Raw genomic sequence first — 24421 nt, 5'->3', positions numbered from 1 at the left:
TGTATAATAAGAACAAAACTTCATAGTTTAATAATGAAAGAATTTTAAACTTAATTGGAATTTTTTTTAATGGAATAAAAATTTAGAAAGAAATGAAAAATTTAATGATCAAAGAACTTAATAATGATAATAAAAGAACTAAATAATAAATTGAGAACAATGATACGTTTATTGATAAACTGCAGTTTACTTTTGTTGTCCATGATACTTAGTTTTGAAAATCTCGCGCAAAGTGTATTGTTTTGTACCGCTCTCGTTTGCCCACTGAGCTGCTGAATTTGTGCCGAAAAAAGCTACGTATATAGTTTTTTTCTCTCCCATATCTCAGGAACGCTTAAGGTACTGAGTCGAACCTTTCAGACATGTTAAGGGGAGTAGTCGATTAAAATTTGTTTATGCTCAAAGTTGTATAATGATGGTGGTCAGTATTGCTTCAATGTAATTAAAAACAAACATTATGCATATTTTTGGATTAGAATCAGAACACTTTTATTTTAAAACAAATATAGCATTCAAGAAATAAAAAAAAAACAGTGCACATGCCTAGTGGCAATTATTTCATCCATTTATTTGATTAACATTCCATGTATAAATCCATCAAAAGTTCTATATAGCAAAAAAACTACCGCAAACAGGATTTGAGCTAACGACCTCTATTGCCTTGCAAGGACTAGTACATCATTTACACTTTATTGAAAAGAAAATTCATGTTAAACGTTTTTTTCTTCATGACATTAATAAATACAAAATTGCGGAGAATTTCTAAAGTGAATTCAATTCACTTTAACCTGTTATCCACGATTCGCTAGAATTTTTCAGTAATCTTGGTTGGTAGGTTTCAATAAGTACTTTTGTTTAAACAATTAAAGATTTCATATATCACTTATAATAAGTTTATTCAACGTGAGGCTCATTTGCCAACTTCCATTAACAAACAATACAAAAGACTGGGGAACTTGTAGACAATAGATGGCAGAAAAATTCTTTCATTGCACTAACTTTTTTGTTTTTATGGCTTCGTATTTTTAAACTTTGTCTTTGACAACTATGCATCAAATTTTACGTTTAGGGAATAGGCTAAAGCAGCAAAAATGGTAGTAAAATTTAGTATATTAAATTTTGTATGTTTGTCTCTTTTTTTAATCAAACTTCTTATAGAGCTAAATTTAAATAAGACTGTAATGTTTTGTAGTTTTTGCTTAGGTTGTGGAAAAGAAAGTTCATGGTAAAGGTTTTTTTGGTTTATTAACAGACAAGCCTATCAAGGTAGGTAAGAAATAAACTTACCTAGATAGTCAGAATTGCATTCTGATTCCAAATTTAGTATTCACTTGTGTCAGAAATGAACTTTACCCCTATCTCAATGTATACCAACTCAGCATAGGCCTATATATTTGCACATTAGGGGGTGGTGGTGAAGTTCAAAGTTACCTCTATAGTCAGTATTTCATCCTGAATCCAAATTTAACATTCATTTGCACAAGAAATGAGCTTTATCCCCCCCCTGCCTCTATTGTGCATATATATTCTGTCAATTAGAATATACCCTGATTTGGTATATATTGGGGTGGAGGTGAAGTTCATGGTAAAATTCTACTTTAGCTACTGCTATCTTGGAAAAGGGTTAAATTTGGAAAATGAAACTTTCAGCATAAATTTTTACCAAATCATATTGGTAAATTTCTACCAAATCATATTATTGACTTATGCATAAAGTGAATATACCACTCAATGCCTTTTTGGTAATTGTTTAGCCTTGTGACACCTGATAAGGAGACATGATAAGAAAACAATTCTTACTTTAAAATATGTATAATGATCCTAGTTCTTACATAATCCAATGGGAGAACCTTTACCATCAAGTCTTTCCTCTAAAAATCCTCAAAAGAGAAAGTTTCCAAATATCACAACGTTGAAAATTCAATGCTGAAGTATTTTTAAATTGCCACCTAATAAGTTCTTTTATAGATAGCGTTCATTCTGGTCTTTTTAATATTTTTTTTTTAAAGAGCAGTGGCAAAGGGCGAATAGCAGTGGTGTAAATAAAAAATATTAATAGCAGTGGTGAAAATCAAAATGTTGTATTTTCGGCTAAAAACTGAAAATACAAAATATGCACGGCATTGAGAAGAAATGAAATAATATAAAAAATCCTTTGATTTTTAATTGAAGTTATCAGGTTAGGTTAGGTTACAAAAGATGCATGGAATTTTTTTTTAATGAGCACTGGTGAAAATACTGTTTTTTTAATGAGCAGTGGCAAAAATACAAGAAATGCACAGAATTGAAAAGAAATGAAATAATATAAAAATTACCTTTTTTGATTCTAGGATGATCTAGCAGTTTCACAATCAGAGGGAATTGAATAGGTGATTAATTTATAATGATCACATGATACAGATGATTAAATTATGATTTGACAGATGATTAAATAGAGACACTTGTGATGAGAAAATTTGATTTTTATTGGGTGGTGCCTTGACTAGTGCCAGGTAAACTTTGATCTGGATGATGAGTATCTGGTTTGTATAGTTCAGCAGCCTGTAGCAATAGATAATGCAGTCTGGCCCTTTTATTGGGAAAAAAGGTTTTCCAATAAAATTCAGCAAGATATCCAAGCATATGTTTGTCCAATCTCCCGTATTTGGGAATCACTTCTCACATTGAATACCATAGACGTTCAATATTTTGTGTGTGGGCCCCGGTCACAGGGTTCACAAAATTCAATGAATGGTTGACAGTTAAGTGTTGAAAACCTTGCATGCCTAATCTATTATATGAGCTCCAGCAATCAGAAATTATAGTTGTACCTGGATGTATCCACTCTTTTATAATTTCTAGTAGAGTGTTGGCAGTTTGGTCAGGAACGGGAACAATAAAAAAAATTTCTAGTGTCTCAATACCTCCAAACACCCACTGTCCTTCAATATAGCGTCCCCTATTGTATTTTCTTTTCCCTATCTTTGCTTCATCTATTTCAACTTTTTCCAGGACCACCCAATTTAGAACTGTGTTTGTCAATAAAGTCAATGCATATTTTGTGACAAAAATTATGCCAATCAACAGCAGTTGCTGATGATATGCCAATTTCATCAACCATAAATTGCTGAATATGAGCTCCTCTATCTAAATTGCAAAAAATCACCATAATCTCTGCTATTTGTTGATATGATATGTTTGCTTGTTCGCACCAAGTCCCTTTATTAATACTTTGAGTAAAAGTGCACTTTTTTTTAATAATGTTATGTCCATGTTGCTCCATTCTTGTTTTACTACATCGGAATCCATTTTGTAATTCATGAAAATAGCATTCAATATGACAATGAGGGCAAAACATTTTAGTTGGCAAAATGTTATGATTTATAAATAATTGCTGTACAGCACCTTCACCTTGATGGTTTAGTCTAAAAGACATAATTTTAATGTCACATGAAACACATAAATTTTTTGTTAATGGCATGATTTAAAACAGAATTCACAATTTCTATAATTTCAATTTACCACTACTTTTTCTTTAAACACGTTTTTTGACAGACGTGCTAAATGCTATCTATAAAACAACTTATTTGGCGGCAGTTTACAGCAGAAATTTAAAAAGACTTAAGCAACATGGTACTTTTATCATGGGTTTTGAAAACATTTTCTTTTAAGCTTGAGAAAGAAGGATTTTTCGAGGAAAGACTTGATGATAAAGGTTCTCCCGTTGGATAATATAAGAACTAGGATCATTATGTATATTTTAAAGTAAGAATTGTTTTCTTAACATGTCTCCTTATCAGGTGTCACAAGGCTAAACAATTACCGCCTTTTTTTATGCTGATTATGAATATAGTAATCATTTCTATCAGAAATGAATTTCAGCCCCCCTCCCCCTATATATGCCAATTCAGGGTGTATATTTCTACAACCTAACCCTGAATTAGTATATATAGGGGGGGGTGCTAAAATTCATTTCTGATATAAATGATTATCATATTTTTAATCAGCATAAAAAAAGGCATCAAAAGGTGTATTCACTTTATTCCTAACTCAAAAATAAGATTTGGTAGAACTTTACCATCATATTATTGACTTACAAATAAAGTGAATATACCACTCAATGGCTTTTTTATGCTCTTTATAAATATAATAGGCCTAATTATTTTTGTCAGAAATGAATTTTACCCCCACCCCTATATACCAATTCAGGGTATATATTTGCACACTAGGGGGTGAGGGTAATGTTTAAACTTACCTACCATTTAGGCTTACATCAGAAATAAAATTTGCCCCCCCCCACTCCTATTGTGCAAATATATACCCTGAATTTGTATATATAGGGGTGGGGGTAAAATTCATTTATGACAGAAATGATTATTATACTTGGAAAGAGCATTGAGCAGTATATTCACTTTATTTGTAAGTCAATACAATTTGTAAAAATTTTACCACTTTCAGGGGTGATTCTACAGGCTGAAGTATGTCCTGGGAAGGTATTTTGATGTGCCTACCTCTCCTCTCTAGATTGTCTTAAAAAATGACAAAACAACATTTTACATTAATTTTACAGTCACTAGTTTCTTTCTCTCTTGCTTTAGTTCTGAAAATACATTCCTATTATTTGAGTAGAATTTTAAGCCATATCAGTGTTCTTTTTCGAAATTTAGGAAATGTTTTTACATATCTTTAAAACCTTATAAATTGGGATTGAGCAAACTTGTGAAGTTGAAAACAATGTTTTTGTACTTCATTTAAGCAGAAGATCTATTTTGCAAGGTTTCACTGTCATAACACACAGATTTTAAAGGTCAGGACCCTCTAGAGAGAAGGAGTAGAGGTAGGTATTCAAAATACCTTCCTAGAACATACTGTAGCCTGTAGACCCATCCCTGAAAGTTTCATTTTCCTAACCTAACCCCTTTTCAAGATAGCCAAGTGGCTAAAGTAGTTTTATTAAGTTAACTTTTAATGCAAATGAATGTTAAATCTGGATTAAGGATGCAATTCTGACTGTAGAGGTAAATTTGTTTCTCAAATGCTTAGCCCATTATTTGTTGTAATTCTGCTTTTTCACAAAAAAGGGAAATTTTTGTGGGATGTGTAGGCCTAACAGGCCCTCATTTCAAAAAATGTAGGTAAAATACTAGATGAGCTTCTTTTTGCTATCTTGGACAGTGGTTAGGTCAGGAAAATGGAACTTCCAGTAATGAATCCAGGGCCAAAAAGCATACAGTACTTGTCTAGAATCCAGTAGTCATGTGAGAAGTGAAGTTTCATTAATGCTAATGAAATAAAACTAAATAGGATAAAATATAGTTGTTGAGAAACAAATTTGGGGTATGTATTTGTGCATAGGGGGGGGGGTAAATATGTAACCTAACCTTGGTACCTTTTTTTGCCTGTTCAACCTAAAAAAAAACTAAAGTTTAAATCTCTGTCATGGAATGAGCAACACATCACAAGGCAGAGAAAACCTGTTTTTCATGTTGCATAATTGGCCTTTCTCACATGACTACAAGATTCTAGACAAGTACCAAACATACTCCAGAAAGGTATTGCTAAGCTGCTATGTCAATCTTCTTCTGATTTGATGTCCTGGGAAGATATTTTGAAGTACCTACCCCCATCCCTTCTCTCTCAAAAGGGTCCTGAAATTTGCCTACATGACAGGTAATTTTCAGTTATTAGTTTCTTTTTCTCTGGTTTTAGTTCTGAAAATGCAATTCCTGTTATTTGAGTAGAATTTAAAGCCATTTTTCAAAATTTTGGAAATGTATTTGCATATCTTTTAAACCTTATAAATTGGGATTAAGCAAAGTTGTGAAGCTGAAAACAATTTTGTTGTACTTCATTTAAGCAGAAGATCTATTTTGCAAAGTTTCACTTTTATAATACACCAATTTCAAAGGTCATGACCCTTAGATGGAGAAGGAGTGGAGGTAGGTACATCAAAATGCCTTCCCAGGACACATGTTAGCCTGTAGACCCATCCCTGAAAGTTCCATTTTCCTAATTTAGCCCTTCTCCAAGATAGCCAAAAGTAGCTAAAGTAGAATTTTACCCAGAAGATCTAATTTGCAAGGTTATACTTTTATAACACAGGGATTTTAAAGGTTATGAGAGGTCAGTGCTCTCCAGAGGAAGGAGAAGAGATTGATGCTTTAAAATACCTTCTAAGGAAATATTTTTGTTTGTAGATTCATCCCTGAAAGCTTCATTTTCCTAACCTGACCCTTTTCCTAGATAACAAAAAGTAGGCTAGCTTGTCTAGTGTAATATAATCTTGGACATATGTTAAAGATTGAGTCTAATCTTAGAAAATACAGTCCAATCTTTGATGCAGGGTCTAAAAGTTATGAAAAGTGTCTAACTCACTGATAGGCTCAATTTTGGAAAAATTTAATCCAAGACAAGTTTTGTGAAGCTGAATAATTGTATTTAAATAGGCTAAACTTGAGGTATATTTTCTAAATTTAAAGGTTAAAAACCCAAATTTACCAAGATTATAGTCAGCCACTCCCAACTAGCCTAGTTCTAATAATCAGTTATCCTAACTATCTAAACCCATATACATCATGTACAAGATTGGAAGCCTATTTTCCATGTTGTGAAAGATACATCTTAATTACCTTAAAATTGTAGCTAGAAGCAATCTAAGGATTAATATAATCAGATAATCAATATATATCTGAGATTACTTACTGTGCAAGTACTACAATTCTTGTTAAGTTTATTGAATTAAATAGTCTATAATCAATACCTGTTGAATATACAACTTGAATAGAATTGTTGGGTATGCTTTTAACCACTTTTCCTGACCATTTCTTGTGCCAAAAATAAACAATTTTGGTGTCACTTTAGGGTTGATTTAAGGGATTTGAATTGGATTTTTGAACAAAACAATTATTATATCCTTCAGGAGCATAAAACAGCATTGAATATTTTGCTCAGCTTGTCCCCACATCAACCATGTAATCTTATTTGCCAATATTTACCCTTGCAGACAATGAAGTTTGTGCAGAGTTTGTGTCACAAATTCTTTGCCATCACCTTGTGAAGATTTCTGGTAATAGTGCTTAGCTATGGCCTTCCTGAAGGAAGCATGTCAATAAAAGTAGGCTAGTACCATTAGGTTCCTTATTTTATGCACTCCCCCCCCCCCCCTGTGATGGTCCCATACAGGCTATGACTGTGATAAAATATTTCTAGTTATATCATGGGTTCTTTGTTACACAGGTTTTCTATAGTATTGGCTTTATCATAAACCTTTGATTAAGAGAATCAGTTGCAGTGAAGTTAAAATGATGTTGCTCAGTGGTTGAGAAATCTTGTTGAGTTTTTCATATAGCTGCTTAAGGTATCAGAAAAAGACAAAGTACTTGTAAAAACAAAAGTGTTAGAAGAGGGGAATGACTGATGATGGTGCCATGGTATTGAGGCTGATGTCCCAACACTTTCAGCTGTCAACAGTTTTTCCTTAAATTGAAGGAAAATCCACTTCTGCTAACTATAGTAGAAACTTGCATAGATCAATATGTTTACAGCTGGAAAGTAGATTTGAATTTTTCTTCTGTAGAGAAATGGAAGTTGAAAGCAGAATTGAACTTACTTTTTCAACAAGGATCAGAGAGAAGAATGGTTGTCAACAAAATTCTCTAATACTCCCAACAACTGCAGGGAATAGCTCCAGAAAAGATGTTATCATGGATTGCAAGTTGCTAGAACACTCAAGTCTTGTTTCAGTTTTTTCTTCACCCTTCTACAGCTCCTCAAGGGGACACAGCCAGGGACTATAGGGGCTACCTCCTTGATAAAGTTCACACCCTTGGCAAGTGTACAAGAGTTTCAGTACCACCCTATCTTGCTGGTCAATGTGATTTTAGATAAAAGGGTACTTGTATGATATACCCCCAACCTAATATTCTTCTAGTATGTTTCTCTGATGCTCAATTCTAATGTAATATACCAAAGTAAGATACAAATATAATACTTAAGAAACAAATTTGGCCTATATATTTGCTCATTAGGGGGTAGGGGTGCTGCCCAAATGCTTTACCCCCCTCCCCCCTAGTATGCAAATATATAGCCCACATTATATATTTTCCATCTATTCTGTCACTTTCCTTTGTCTTGTCTTACAACAAGCTAAGAGAAGCCAACAACAAAAAGCTATAATGCATCAATGAGTGAACAGCTTGAGTGGTAGAGGGGTTATCATACAAGTATCAATGAAAGTGACAACACTATTATGCCTTTTAACTCACCATGTGGTACAAAAGCAAAGGAGCTTTGCTTTTTGTATGCAGCAGAGCAGAAGCTAACAACTTGTTTTTTTTGGGAGAGGAGGAAAAAAACTAATGACTTCTTGCAAGTATCTTTATTGCATTTGAACTGAATCCAGTCTGGAGATTTTTCCAGGGCAAGGTATGAAATACTGGCTATAACTGGCAAATACTGGCTATAACTAGATCATTATGCCTACAAAATTGCAGCAGTCTTTAACCATTACCATTTTCTTTCCCTTACTAAATTTACCTAGGCTAGAATACCATTTATCCCTATTTCCTCCAACCTGGGTATCAAAATTTCCTAATAAAATATCATGTTTGGCAAGGGCATGTTTGGCATGTAAATGGCAAGGGGGTACTGCTTTTGTGTCTGCTTGATTGCCCTTGTACAAACCAGACATGTTACTTTCTTCATTAAAGACAATTCCAACTAACTTGTTCATGTCAAATTCAAACTCCAATCAAATAATCTTGTTTGCAAGACCTGTGTCAGTCAAGTCATTTGCAGTGTTGAATCTCAGAAATCTTTCTTCTATTTCAGGATTATCATAGAAACAAACAACAACAACAACAAGCTGTTCTTTTGAAGTTGTATCACTTGTTTTATCAGCCATTATAAAATAAAAAACTGTTAACATCTTCACAAATTGTGTCCCAAAAAAAAATGTCTACACTATTGATGATATTATTTGGTACTGGATGAGATACATATTTCTCTTTTTTAGTGGATTATTTGAAATGCTCCCATAATTTTGTATTTCTGTAATCCAACATCAATCTCAGTATCCCTCTGAATACCTTTTCATTTTCAACACTTTCTGCAAGGAAATAACTTTTTTTCAATAATCCTGCATGACCAGTTGATGAAAACCACAAAATAGAATAGCCTGTACATTTTTTTTACCATTTCAGTATTTTTTTTAATCATTTCCTCATGATCTTGTAAATTAAATTGCTGATCAATTGGAATGCTATTTCCTTCTGGTATTTTGATAAACATCATAGATTTTTGTGCTGCAGTAATATTATACTGTCTTTCATTATGATATGGTTTAGCCCTCTTGATTTTTTAACGTGCCAACACAATATTGTAGCTACTGTTATGTCTACTAAACTAAACTTAAAGCATTTTCACCAATATTCCTAACTGTGTTTCTAACTTCTCTTCCTAATACACCATCTGTTACCTTCACTAGCCATTTTCCTACTTAAATTTCAGCTTTAGATTAACCTTAGATCAGTTATCTACTTTTAATATAAATTACAGCATTTCTATATACCCTAATATCTTATATTGGTTCTGACAGTCTGGTTTTCAATATGATGATAAGGTTGGCCATCTTGCCATCATATGGGTGCCATGTTATCTTATTGACATTTATGGCAAATACTGGCTATAACTAGATCATCATGCCTACAAAATTGCAGCAGTCTTTAACCATTACCATTTTCTTTCCCTTACTAAATTTACCTAGGCTAGAATACCATTTATCCCTATTTCCTCCAACCTGGGTATCAAAATTTCCTAATAAAATATCATGTTTCTATCTGGAATACTACTATCTCCATCAGTTAGTTCTACATGGGGCTATATTACTAGGACTTATATTTATAAAATGACCTTGTAGAATTTTATTATTAATGCCTCTCCCAATTAAACAACACTTGATCAGTTTCATTATTCATCACAAGTCCTACTTCCTGCCTATCTACCCCATCCTTCCTGCCAGAGTAAATGTAAAGATTATTGTTAGTAACTTTAAGGATCCCAGGTAGGTTGAATTTAAGCAGATCTAGACTCCTGCCATACAACTTTTTTACCTCAGAGTTCCAAGTTTTTGGTTTATTAGTACATGATTTTTTTACCTTATTTTTGTAGTACAATTAAACAGACCTACCTATTTTCCTTTTAATTGTTTTTTTTTTTAGTTTATTAGCTTCATATAGCTTACCATTTCTGAAAATATTCAGTTTGTTTCTAATTATTGCTCTTCTGGGTTTATTAATGAAGGGTTTATCACTGGAGCATTTTCTAGGAAATCTCTTCTGGAAATAAATTAGATATTTGTCATTTAGCTTTTTGTGGAAAGTAGCAATTTTTTGTATCAGATTATGAAAATGTAATTATTGGACTGATCTTCTGTACTCAACCATGTTCCAAAAGAAAGAAGGCCAGGGTTTTGAAGAGGGCAGTAAGAACCGTAAGTTATTGAGAATGAATGCTTAAAACTTGAAGAGGGGGACAAGAGGAAGGAAATATGATAAATCCTACCCAATGGGGTAAAGCTAGGGGGGACTGTAAAAATTAATCATATTAGCTAGAATGACATCTAGAGAGCCATTTCCCATTGGAGTTGGTATTTGAACTATTTGCTTAACTTCTATATAGGAACAAATTGAATCCATCTTAAGGTCATTGGCATTACCAACTAAAAGAAGTCCATCATTTGGATATTTAGAAATAACAATATTAGCACTAGTCTGTAATTGCTGGATAAATTTACGTTTTGCATCAATATTTTAGGGATGGGGGAGAACTTAGGCCTGATACTTAGCCAAAGGGTTTCATCATACTCAGGTAAACTAGGGCAAGGAATAATTTTGGGGTAAAATTGGTTCTTAGTAAAAAAAAAAAAAAAATATTCTGAATAATTTGACAGACAAAAGGGACCCTAGGTCATGGGACTGTACCTCAGTAACAGCTATGACATCAGTTTGATTTAATTCTGATAACAACCTGAGTTCAGTAAGCTTGTCAAAATTAAGACTTTCAGCATTAGTGACTAAAAACTTGGGAAATTTACAACAATTTAGGAAATGTGACATTCAAAGAGTCAAACAGCAACAAGGGATTATAGAAAAGTATGAAATATATTGTGGTTAGTTCCCAGTGACAGGCTTAAGGATTATAGCTTAAATTTGGACAGTTTGAAGCTTAAAGTAAATATTTAATTGATGTTGGAAGTTAGAGGAGAATTATAGCTGCTCAAGTTTTCCAGGGTACTTCATTTATTATACAGTCCTACCATCTATCAACTACTTTCTTTTCTTCAGCATGTGATCAATACGCCACCAATATGATACGATACGACCAATACCAATATGATCAATAGTGCCACCACAATCATCATATTGTATAAATAAGAAAAGCAGTTAAAAACAGAAATAGCCTATACATAAAAATAACAGCTTACCACATGATAATTGGCCAAGGTTTGTTTTCTTCTCCTACATTTTGATTAGTTCCATAGAGTGAGCTTATTTGTATTTTTATTCCTCATTTATTGCTGGCTATGTTACTAGTAGCCTACAGTTGTGACAGTGGGGTGGTACTAACTATACAAGTGTATGTTTCTACTTTGTTGTGTTACCCCTCACCTTAGTAGTCTTGGTAGCCTCAGTATACTTGATTATTGATTATAGAATCTGCATACCTATTGGAAGTTTTGAAATTATAGCCAGTTTAGTAGCCTATTTACCAGTGTGATGCCCCCTCCACAAAGTAACAAACGTCAGAAACCAATTACTCCTGAAAAAGGTATTGATAAATGTGACAGTCCAACAGGTTTATTTGACACTCCGAAATCTTGATCCGGGAAAGGTACCAGATATTGATGGATTTTCCAATGTGATGTTACGTGAACTTGCATCAGTGCTTGCTGGACCACTCAAATATCTCTTTAATCTTTGTCTCTCTTCTGGTTAATGTCCTTCAGCTTGGAAAAGAACTATCATTAGGCCATTGTAGAAGAATGGTTCAAAGTCCCATATCAATAATTACAGACCAATTTGAATACATCAATCTTTTGCCGTATAATGGAGAAAATTGTGGTGAGTAGAATCCAAGCACATTTTGAGGAAAATATTTTATGGCATTCTGCTCAGCATGGTTTCCGTAAACAACAATCTTGTAACACGCAACTTCTTAAGGTGATACATGATTTTCAATTGATGGCTGATAATGGTATTTTGTTTGATTGTATTTATATTGACTTTTCCAAAGCATTCGAGAAAATTTCCATTCCACTTCTGATAAACAAATGTCAAATATAGGGTAAAGGCCCACAAACTAAAGCATGGATAACAGATTATCTTACAAATAGAACCCAAGAGGTTGCAGTAGGTGATGCTTTGTCATCACCTATGTTCCTATGTCTGTCATAAGTGGAGTTCCACAAGGCAGTTCTCTTGGGCCAGTACTCTTCTGCCTTTTTATCAATGATTTGCCAGGTGTTGTTTAGAATTTGACCATAAAAATGTTTGCAGATGATGTAAAAATCTACAGGCCTGTCATGAGTGAACATGAGATTTCTTTACTTCAAGAGGATTTGGTTGCTCTGGGCCAGTGGTGTACTGCAAACTCTATGTTCATTAATGAAACCAAGTGCAATGCTGTGCACTATTGCATAGACTCCCTCAACATTACCATTACTTTGTTGTTGGTAAATTAATTTCAAGTGTAGAATATGTTCATGACCTTGGGATTTGTTTTGATTCAAGTCTCAAATTTAATAAACATGTATCAGACATCACCCATAAGGCTAATTACCAATTATTACGTCTAAGGCGTACTTTTTCTAAGTGTAATCTTCATTCACTGATCTCACTTTATGTATCCACTGTACGTCCAGTACTTGAGTATTGCTCATCAGTATGGCATCCCCTTAATAAGAGAGATAGAGAGGGGTTGAGAGAGTGCAACGTAGGGCCACCAAACTCATACCATACCTGAGTCATCTACCTTACCACCAGAGAATGGAAAGACTACAGTTGCCTTCTCTCCACTTCAGACGTGATAGAGCCGACGTAATAAATACATTTGGCATTGTTAGGAATATTGATAATATCACCCCAACTCACTTTTACAGAATACAGTAGTACCTATCAACACCAACACAAAATTTATCCACCATGTTCACAGAAAATATTAGGCCAAAACTTTTTGACTAGCCAAGTGTGGAAGACTTGGAATTCACTTCCATCAGAAATTCTTGCAAGTACCACAGTCCAGTCTTTCAAAAGTAGTTTAGCCTCTAGAGATTTCTATACTGGGTCTTATCACAATCCATTTTGAAAATATCTTTACTTTTGTATTACCTGATTTGCGACAGTGTGACAGTTATTTTGTAGGCTTACTTTTTGGTTGGTTTCAATTATTAACAGATATGTTTCAGTTAAGTTGGTATGTTATTGGATGTTTCAGTAATATTGTTTCCAATGTTTTCAGTTACTGTATGTTTTTGTTATGTCATTGACATTGTTATAGACTTTTTTATAATTGTTTTGTGCGACAAGCTTGTTAAAGCTTACCGTATCTTGGTATTAATAAATAAATAAATAATGTTTTCAAATAAGAACTCTCAAACCCAAGTCATATTGGTAGGGTAGCCAAGGGGGATAAAATGAATAGGAAGGGTTTCATGGTAAACTGGAAAGAAGTCAAATTGAGAGTGTTCTTGATAGGAGGGGATGGTAAGGCAAGATGGTGTTGCAAAAGAGAAAAGGGTGGAGGAGAGGGAAGGGGTAGGGTTTATTTCATCAAATGACGGATGGAGGCCAGAACCAGTTGGTAAATTCTTGGATGCTTGGAGAGGAACAGTCATAAGGGTGTGATCAAAACTGCACTTATCATACAGATACCTGAAAGTAAAATTACAACAACTATTTTAAAACATACACTGCTTACAGAACTTGTAGAAACCACAATTAAAATGGTTACAGATTGCAATCTCTTTTCTGCTTATTCTTATGTTTCCTTTTCTTTCATCCTTCACAAGTTTCTTAAAAATAATTACTAAATCATAATCTGTACATGATTTATCAATAACCTTGTTCATTCCTTACAACATTTGCTTCATTATCTCCTGATAATCTATGTATAAACCAGAAACCATTAAACTATTCATGTATTAAGGAGCTAATCCCATTGCCATAGTAAATATAGGTATTTTTAAGCTCAATTGGGATGTAGTATAGTAATTGCTAGTGTTACTGAACTTTGAGATTTTTGATCTAAAGGTCACTTGATTATTTTATAGGGTTAAAAGTTCATCTTCCATAAAGCTGCAATAAGAATAATGGGAATTAATATCTCCACTCAGTTTTTTAATTTCCAAAGGGTGTTCTTGGGGTATATCATTTTCCTTTCTTAGATTATTTCGAAATACATCAACTTCTTTTTTCAAATCAACAGGTGGCTGCTTCATTGAGTTGAATTCGTTTCTAGCTGTTAATTGTATTTTCCTTGAGGATCTGCAAGTTGTACTTGTGACAGTCAACACTATGGGAGGGTGTAGTAAGCTTGGTTTTCCCAAATTGATTTTGGGGTAGATATTTTGTGATAGACTTGGGTGGGCAGTATGGATTAGAGCCAGAAGTAGAGAATATGATGTTATAAGTGGCTCAGGAAAATCATTCAGAGAAAGGGGATTGGCAGTTTAAACATAACCACTCACCACATTGTTATTTCTCCTCAATAGATATGACTGCACAGTTGGGATGAAACCACTGTTGAACTGTTCTGCTAGTAGCATGAATTCTACACTCTGGGCATGTGAACTTCATAGGTTTTGATATAATAGTTATAAAAATGATCCAGATTATATAGCTCTGAACTGATATTTGACTGAACAAAGATTGTAATAATTTCCAAATAGGTTTTGAACTTTATCCAGCTTAGTCAAATGCAAAAAAAGATACTACAACTGTCATTCAGTCAATTGTGACTGAATTTACATGTAAAAATACTTGCATTTGCTTTTATTCTTGTTTTATTTTGTTCATTTTCTTCTAGTCACTTGCTTGTAGTCGACCACTTATATCAGTCTACAATGATAAAAATGAAGCCACTGGTACAACTATTAAAATGCCAATGATATTCAGGGCTCCAATTCGTCCAGATATAGTTAACTTTGTCCATGATCAGATGTCAAAGAACCATCGTCAGCCATATGCAGTGAGCAGAAAAGCAGGTAATTCCTTTTTTGGATGTGTCATTATTGCGGCTGGATTAAGAACTTCCTGGGCCCCAATCAGAAATGGAATAAGCCATAATATTTATTCAAAAATCTGAGGTATCCCCTTAAGTTTTAGTGCCCCAAATATTCAGCTTACACTAAGCTCTTTGGTAACAGCACTTGCCTTTCTGCAAAATTTAAAAAAGCCAAGAAACACTACTGCCATTTAAAATCACATTAAACAAATAATATTAACAGCTTATCAATAGAAAAATTTAAATAGATGAAATGCCACATCTCCATCCTTCAGTATACCAGTAAATCATTCTGTCCACAAGTATATTGATTGTGTTGTACATTAATCTTGCCAACAGTTTGGATAAATCTAGTCGTCATTGGCTAGTCACCCTGATATAAATTTCGTCATTGGCTAGTCGCCCTGATATAAATTGCTAAAAGAGCACCTCAATGTAAAACCTGCTCCATTTCTGTAAATGGTCCATACTGGATGCCCCTTGCTGTAATTACACTTGACTGTTCCATAGTGCGACAAAGCAATCTAGAAAGCATGTGTTTCTTGAAGTTCCTTAAAGAATAAAGTTCTGGCAGAGATACTAGAAAAGCAAATGCTATCAGTGAATTGTTTGATTTGTTCAAGCATTCAAGAAAACATTAGACAACAAGAAACCATGAAAATCAGACTAGGAAGCTCCTGACTCATCCATTCAAGTGTGAAATGGCCAAACAAGTCAAACGAAGTTGGTCAGAAGTTCCTTTTTTTAGTGTCATCATCAGCATGGAGTTAGTCTGCACTGTTGAAAAGTTCTTAATCACTCTAATTGTGAAGGTAAAAAAATAATTTAACCTGGTATTGTTTTGATAACTATGTTGGCCCTTCTTATTCTGAAAAAAAGAATCTGTAATAATGGGATACATGAGTCATGGTGTTTTGTATTGCAACTCTAATTGAAATTTGGATGAAGAGAAGCAAATCACCCATGATTTGATGATACCATAGATCTGGCTTTAAAAAAATTGTTAGCATATCTTAAGTTAAACTGATCTCTTGGTGTTAGGAAATTTTAATAGATAAAATAGAATCTGGGTAAGTAAGGGGTACAATCAATCATAGAGGAGTGGGGGACGTGTACTATATAACTTAATATCAGCAGACGTAAATTAATTTTCCTTTTCATTGCTCAGTTGTTGTCAGGAAATTGACTAAGTAAAGCTCAGAGTAAAATTTAGTTTGAGCAGTAAGAGAATTAGCCTCTTTGGTCGTGTGCCCTATTTTAATTTTTCTTAATAAAAAATAGAAATTAGTCTTGAAAAGAACCGCAATTAAAAGGAGTTGGAAATTTAAAGGAAATAAATACTACTTGAAAGTATATCCTTAGGCGTTTAAGAGCAGTCATTGACAATGAAACTTAACAATATTAAAAGTCAGGTGGAACTAATTTTGGATGTTAGCTAATTCTAAATTGCATTTATAATGGCAGTTTATATAATATGAAGGTAACACAAACTGATGCCCAATTTATTTGATCTATTAAGGCTTTTATTCCTGTCAGTTAGAAAACTTCTCTTTTGATCCTTAGCTTCATGGAAATTTCTGATGAATATATAAGACAAAAAGCAACCATGCGATAGCTTAGAAAAGTATAATTATGCCTAGTCAGTGAAAAGAAGAAAAGGATAATAATGATACAGACAAATGAAATAAACCAATTTGCTATTAGAACTGATAAGTGTTAGTTATTTTATAAAATATTATTTTGAATTGTGAACTCAGAATTTAAACTTGAAACAGCCTCATAACCCTGATTTTGCAGAAGAGAAAGCTGGATTAAAATTTAATGTCATCAAGTCTATCTGAGTGGGGCAATTAGTGCAGTATGGAAGTCTGAAATAAATCTACAATAACTACATAATTCACGAGTTGTGTTTGATATCCACAAAAGTGCATAATGTGTCAGACTGCTCTTAGTTATATAAATGTATATCACTCATGCTAATAACTATAACATGCTAATAATAAGAGTTATTATATGCTATCGAAGGTGGTATTGTACAACCAAGTCTTAATCCTTATGTTAATATCAAACGCTATGTGTAGAGTTTGTACTGACTTTTGTTTTATATTTTTTACTTTTACATTGCAATACTAGTATCCTAAGCAATCAACTCGAGGACCCAAGACAGAAACTTTATAAAATTGGAATCTATACCCAAGAAGCAATTTGGCTACATGATTTTTTCTTTTGTTTGATATTGGTGTTTTATCCAGGAAAATTTTCACCTTCATGTAACTTTAAATTATTCGTAATTTCCGCTGGTGTGGAGTTGTGTATTCATCTTGTACTGAAGCTATCCTCTGATATCTGATGCTATTTTTATAGGTCACCAAACAAGTGCTGAATCCTGGGGTACTGGTCGTGCTGTTGCCCGTATTCCACGTGTAAGAGGTGGTGGAACCCATAGATCTGGCCAGGGTGCCTTTGGTAACATGTGCCGTGGTGGTCGTATGTTTGCCCCCACCAAGACATGGAGAAGGTGGCACAGAAAAATTAATGACACTCAGAAGCGACATGCAATGGTCTCAGCTGTTGCTGCATCTGGCTTGCCAGCCCTTGTTATGGCCAAAGGTAACTTGCATTTCCATTGGCTCTATTTGTCTTGAGAAACGGAAATTGGGTTAGTTAAATGTCATTAACATCTATATAATCTTTTAGGTCGAAAAAGTCACTGCTTGGGATTGTTGTAGCTAAAAAAAACAAAAAAAAAACAGGCCCTCCTTAAGATATTTGTTACGATTGCGAATATTGAAGTTGATGGCATTAGTTGATACCCAATGGAATTTAAGACTAATATTTCAGGTTTGTCAAATATGCCATAGGTTGTTGCTGTTCAAAACAGTATGCAAATAACTCTATGTTTTGTTCCTTGTTTGAGCAATAGTAAACAAGAAATTATAATGGCTAAGTGGAATATAATATTATTGTCAAGGATTCAAAATTGTTTTCTTTGTTTGTTTAAATATCCCAGTTCACTCTAACTGTTTACTCCAGAATAATGAGTGCAAATGCCAGAATGAAGGAAAGAAGAGAAAGTGCTCTTAAATGTAGGAGGTCATGGCTTGGTTGCACTGATATGCTAGTAATAATAGTAACAACTTATAATTAAGGAAAAAACTAAAGGTGTAAAGGTTAAAAAACGAAGAGCAAAACTTATAATAAAAATAGTAATAATATTAAAAAGGAAGGAAAGAAAGAAAGGGTTCGAAGTAGTACAACAAGGGTACAACCATTGTGTTATGGTTGCAGTGTTGGATGCAACCCATTGAAAAAAGAACCCTAGTCTATAGTATATCTTGTTGAGATTACTATCGGGAGGGATACGTCTATGTTGCACAAGTGCTACAGATTCAATGTCTGGTGTATATTTTCCTGAGGTGTATGTTTTAGAGCTTTTTGGTACAAATCACGATTTTAACGTCGCAAAACGTTTGCTCGTTTAGCAACAAACATCATCAATGCATATTAGGAGAGATAATGTCTTGCTGGTTGAGAAATGAAGGTCATGACACGATATCTCGAAATCGTATAGACTATTGGAGTAACTAGTTCTACACTTACCTCGATCTAAGCGGAATGACATATATTGGTCAGTGCCGCTCAGGTTAAGTGCTGCACCCAGTGAGACAGAATTGAGTATCGTCTGGCTCTTAACGCTAAGGTAGTGGTCCTGAATGACTGTCTTCTTTTGTGCGTGGTCTTGTTGTGCAATTCGGTTTCTTGATCAAAGCATGTAAATTTCTACCTTTCTCTTATCTCATTAACTTGAAACTAAGGGTTAATAAAGAAATATCAGTTAAAACCGCCATTTGAAGTTAGAGCTGGTCGTTTAGTTTTGTGGCGGAAGAGTCGAATTGTTTTCTGTTTCTGTTGTAGTTTTTACTTGCCAAATTGGCTTTAATTAAGAACAAATATGGTCACACTCGTGCTCTAGCGTAGATATCCTACAAAATCTGCAGGGCATAAACAACTAATTTTTAGTGTTACATCCGTGAAATTGAAAGCCATTTGCCGAGTTAAAGGACAAGATTCTTGACTTATATTTGTCGTTTTTTTTTTGCTTTTTCTAGTTTTTAGTGAGGCAAGAGTACAAGGAAAAAAAGTTTTGTCTGCTTATGATTAAATTACCACTGAATTTTTCTAGATTTGACATAATGTCAGACTAATAAAATTATTTAACAAGATATAAAACAAGCTAATTTCAGTTGATATGCTACATTGAACGTATCAATTTTAGGTTTTGCTTGTATATATTTATTTTTTGAATTATGCTTGTTCCTTGTGTCTTCTAAAACTTCAAAGACCCTCTTGCCAATTTGAGAGCAAGGACCATGGTCCATCCTCCATGTGGGTTTATGACCCTTCTCCCAACTAGTTGTATTGGCTTTGCTAGTACCAGCCCTTAGTCGTATTAGTAAGACTATTACAACTAGAATCTCAACAGAGTTAACTTCTTGAGGTAAACAATCACTTCCCAAGAAATATTCGAGATTAGTCATTTTTCGTAACCTCGCTAGATACTGCAATCAGTCATTGAAGTCACTGCATCTATACTAATCTACGATTTTCATATTTTAGGACACGCCATAGAGAAAGTTGCTGAAATCCCTTTCGTTGTTTCTGACAAAGTTCAGGAGCTGCAAAAGACAAAAGAAGCTGTAGATTTCTTAAGAAAAACAAGAGCATGGAATGATGTTGATAAGGTTTATAATTCTCGTCGCATGCGCCCTGGTAAAGGTAAAGCTAGGAATCGCCGTTGGCTTATGAAGAAAGGACCCCTTATCATCTATAACGAAGACCAGGTGTGTGTCTATTTTTTTTTTAAGTTAATTCTCTTTCTGAGAATACAAGTCAAAGGAAGAATCATAAATTTGTTAAATGTGTGTACCTTCTCATAGACTCCCCCTATTTAATTAGAATATTGTTTTATAACTCTTAAATATTTAAAATTCTATTTAGAACGCAATAAGGGAGTCGATACATATTGATTTTAGTTGATGTGTACTATTTAAAATACCTAAAATTTGCTGTAAAAAAAAAAAAAATTGTTATTAGAGACTGTAGTATATTGTACTGATTTTACTTGCTATATTCCTTGTTTTCTATGCTTCCTTCTCCTCGTTTTCTTTTGTGTGTTAAATATAATTAGATGTTCGATATTTTGGCCAAAAAGCTATATAACTTCAATGTCAGTGCTCATATTCTAGAAAGGTGATGTAAAAAGCAATAGTCAATGGCTCTCCAGTCTTCTCTTCGAATTTAGCTAGATATCTGGGAATCTTTGATTTTGCTTCAATGCTTTTTGACAACGCTTGCTTTCATAGTGCGAGGATCAAAACTCGTCATGGGAACGTTCGCCTGTATGTAAAACAAATTTTCAAAAAAAATGATTATACGGATGAGTAGAGAATCAGACACCTTGCAATAGTTAATTAAAAGGTTTCTACTGTAAGAATCTAATAATGTTTCTACGTAAAATCCTATTGGAGTAGGCCTTTTTTGGCCTGTATTTGATGTACCCCAGCATACAAAGTGTGTCTTTGGACACCCCTTGGATTAGAACCATGTTAATAAACACATCATACTATCTTAAAATAGTTTTTGTTTTATTTATGTCTGATCATTTCTAAGGGATGAGATCAATATTGTCAATACAAACAATATTAATGTATGTACGTGTTTCCAAACATGGATCCTTTTTTGTCTTTAATGTTGCTTTGCCTTATTTTTCTGGTCAGACTTTGAAAGGTTGCCAGTAAATGTTATCTATGATGATATTGGTACAGAGCATTGGGTTGTGAATCTAATGAACGCACAATTAATACCACTGATGATAACACACTAAATATTTATCGGTATGCCTTTCTTTTCAATCTCATATTTTTACCTAAATACAGATGGTTGTTTTTTTAGGGTCTCACTCGTGCATTCAGAAATATCCCTGGTGTTGAAACCCTCAAAGTTGATAGCCTGAACCTCCTTAAATTGGCTCCTGGTGGTCATGTTGGTAGGTTCTGTATCTGGACTGAGTCTGCCTTCAAAAGGTTAAATGATATCTATGGTACCTACGCCCAGTTTTCAAAGGAGAAAACCGGCTACAATCTCCCCATTCCTAAGATGATCACTACAGATCTTGTCAGGCTATTGAGGTCGGAAGAAATCCAAAGGGTGATCAAGAAGCCCAAGTAAGACTTTCATTCTCTATTTGATTTCCTAATCATATCAGGGTCTTTAAAGATTTATGGTTTAATGTAGCAATTTTTAATGGTTTGATACCTTGTTGACTTGCAGTAACAACAAGGTATTTTAAGGTTAGGTCCCGGTTTAGTAGCGACCCGGCTTTTTCATGCGAAAATAGATTGTTTCGAATACGTGAGCATAAAAACGGTTGAAATCTAGGTAGATAACTCTTATGGAGACAGCGTTCCGATTCTGTTAATTCGGACCGTCCCTTGGCTGTACATTTTAATCTTTGTTTTTTTCTGCCGAATTTAGATAATTATATACTTACTAGTGTCTTATCAAGCAATTCATTATGGCGGTGGTATCCATGTATGTGGTTTATAAAAATAGGTTTATTGTTTAAGCCTAAATAAATGGGAAGCAGTACTAAAATATAAGGCTTGAAAATTTAGTAAATAATAAACAAATATTTTTTATTTGAATGCGAAAACTAGTTTGTAAGTTATTTAACACAAATTAAATCGGATTTATAAACTTAAAAAAGTTATAAACTTAAGAATCATTTGGTATCTTTATCTAAAAAAAAATGCACCATCAAATCAGTTTTTATCGTCTCCTGAACAATTTGATTTCTCCATTACACAAGGTGTGGACCTAGCATCCGCGATAAGCGGCCCTGAATGATAATTAGTAATTGCAACCCGCTTAGTGACGTTGAAATTAATTATAACTGTTTTATATAGATATGATGATACTCATTAGAGCATTGGGTTATGAAACCAGTGATTTTAAATTCTATTCTGATTAAACATAAATTTTGTAGTTTGCTCAATTTTTTTTTATGGATTATAACAAACGTGAACATCTTACAGGAAGACCGTTCGTCGAGCAGCAATCAAGAAGAATCCTTTGACGAACCGTCGAGAGATGCTTAAACTTAACCCTTACGCTGCCGTTCAGAAAAAGGTGGCTGCTGGAATTAATCGTCATAGACAAAAGGTTGGGGGGAAAAAGAAATCGAAGCCGTCAAAGCCTACAACTGCTTTAGGTGAATATATTGCTTAAATTAAATTTTTTTTATTTTTATTATTGACAAACAACGGGTAAGAAATTCGATTTTCGGGTCCTGTCTTATGATATGGAAACGACTGCTTATTTTCGCAAAATATCATGGTTGTAGTCACAGCTGCAGCAGAGTAAAGAGTAAACTATGGTCCATTGTACTTTAAATTTTAAAAGTGTATTTTAACAAGGTGAACAAATTTCCTGATGGACACTCATTTGGAATTGGTGAAATTTAATCTGGATTCAACTGATGAAAATTTTTAAGCTTCGGAAATGAATTTTTGGAAATTTTGGAAAAGAGCCTGAAACTTATCAAACATCAAGTGAAATAAAAAAAATATACCATTGAAATGACCATTGTTTAAAAAGCTTAACCAGAGGTTTACAGTCTCCCATCTTACCACAAAACAAATGGACGCAGACAGGTGAATAACAGCTCATAAAGAAAGCTAATGTTAATTGCTACATATTCTTTTGCACATCGGCACTAAAAATAACAGTTGCGTTTCCTTTTAAAATAGATTGAATAAGAAAACTGGTTCATTCCTCTTAGGAAAGGTATTACTATGGGGGGAGGGTACAACTGAAATCAATATAAACTTGATTGGTAGTCCCTTTTTAAGAAAATCTTTATTTGGGGGAATTGCTAGAAAAAACGCTTCTAAAAATCTACCTGCTTGGTCTAAGATTCTTGTCCGGACAGTATCATATTTTCGTCATTGTTGCCATGTTGGACAGTGGAAATAAATATGCAAAACTAATTAGTTTAATTTGATTAATGTTTCAAAAGAAGCATGCTTAATGTTTCAAATATTGGCAATCTATTGACTCCAATGAGAACTTCACCTTCAACAGAAGATATTTTTCTTGGATTGTTTGATACCATACGGGTCCAGCTTTTTTTTTTCTTTTTTCTTTTTTTTTGCCCTCTACTACCGGAAAATGCATAACTCTCGGGAGGTCTTTTTCATTAAAGCTTAACTTTAATTTCTCTAGTTTTTTATATGGTATATTGGTTGTGCAAGTTTTGCTTTAATCATTAGTGAGTATTGCAATTAATGTAGAATCTAGGTGTTTCCGCCAAAACTCCAAAAAAAGTGCAAGTGTCAGATCTTTTTGCTTGTATAGGCCAATTTTATATTTATTCTGCAAATAAGTCTGAGTGGGTTTATGACCTTCAGCCTCCACTAGGAGCTCCGCGTTCATGAAAAACCAGTTGACATGCATTCTAAACACCTTATTTTTCCTATGCTTTCTTTTCCTTGAGGGGCCCCTTTCTGTTTAGTTATGGCAGTAGGGTGAATTCCTTTCCACAGGTAGCTTAAAGAAGCTTAGTATTTATGATTTATAGTAATTCTTTTGTTTCTTATTGGAATGTTCATTTTTATTTTAGACAAACAGTTGGTTATGTTTGCATTTTCTAGGTTGACTCGAGTTTCTACTGCTCTTCTACCATCTTGGATCGACTGTTTAGAAGTATTTTATATATTTGCGTCAGAAATACAATGTTTGATATCTATAGCATGTTGTATCCTTGCATTGATAGAATAAAGCAGTTGAATTAGCAAGAAAGAATAGATTAAAATAGGTCGATTCGTTAGATTATTAACATCCTTTCTTTGTGCTGGTGAAAAGGAATATTGAAGGAACCGCTGACTGTTAACATTCTTTTGTTTAATAATACTGAAAATGGTTTTTAGATAGTTTAAAAACTGAAGGATTCCTCATATGATGCTGCCAAGCTGAAATTCTGTGGATTTTCTCCATCACTTTTTGATTGACTTAAAAATTCTTAATGCTACTCCGTCAGACAACCCAAGAGGAGTGGTTGTTTTGATGGAATGAGCCTTGGGATTTGATTCGCCCCTTTAAGGAA

General features: G+C 33.8%; 1 protein-coding gene across 2 annotated transcripts; it reads left to right on the top strand.

Annotated features, from left to right (window-relative positions):
* The first annotated feature begins 1069 nt into the window (after positions 1-1069).
* On the top strand, positions 1070-24120 carry RpL4 (ribosomal protein L4). Of its 2 annotated transcripts, none has more exons than XM_089094627.1 (7): positions 1070-1094; positions 15061-15238; positions 17623-17868; positions 19876-20099; positions 21211-21482; positions 22353-22528; positions 23970-24120. In XM_089094627.1, the coding sequence occupies exons 1-7, from the start codon at positions 1092-1094 to the stop codon at positions 23972-23974; spliced, it is 1104 nt and encodes a 367-aa protein (XP_088950753.1). In that variant the 5' UTR covers positions 1070-1091; the 3' UTR covers positions 23975-24120. The 2 variants fall into 2 exon arrangements, with proteins under 2 accessions (XP_088950753.1, XP_088950751.1); XM_089094625.1 differs by having other exon boundaries at positions 1083-1121.
* Positions 24121-24421: the final 301 nt, after the last annotated feature.

This window comes from Artemia sp. Qi Xiang Cuo, chromosome 9, assembly GCF_049724085.1.
Source record: "Artemia sp. Qi Xiang Cuo chromosome 9, ASM4972408v1, whole genome shotgun sequence".
NCBI lineage: Eukaryota > Metazoa > Arthropoda > Branchiopoda > Anostraca > Artemiidae > Artemia > Artemia sp. Qi Xiang Cuo.
This window is presented reverse-complemented; position numbering and strand designations above follow the sequence as displayed.

What these genes read in the sequence shown, in the direction of transcription:
- RpL4 (XM_089094625.1), top strand. Translation starts at nt 1,092, where the DNA reads ATGGTAGTAAAATTTAGTATATTAAATTTT. An exon ending in AGCCCTTGTTATGGCCAAAG is followed by an intron (nt 17,869 to 19,875) that starts GTAACTTGCATT and finishes TTCATATTTTAG; the next exon opens with GACACGCCATAGAGAAAGTT. An exon ending in TCATCTATAACGAAGACCAG is followed by an intron (nt 20,100 to 21,210) that starts GTGTGTGTCTAT and finishes TTGTTTTTTTAG; the next exon opens with GGTCTCACTCGTGCATTCAG.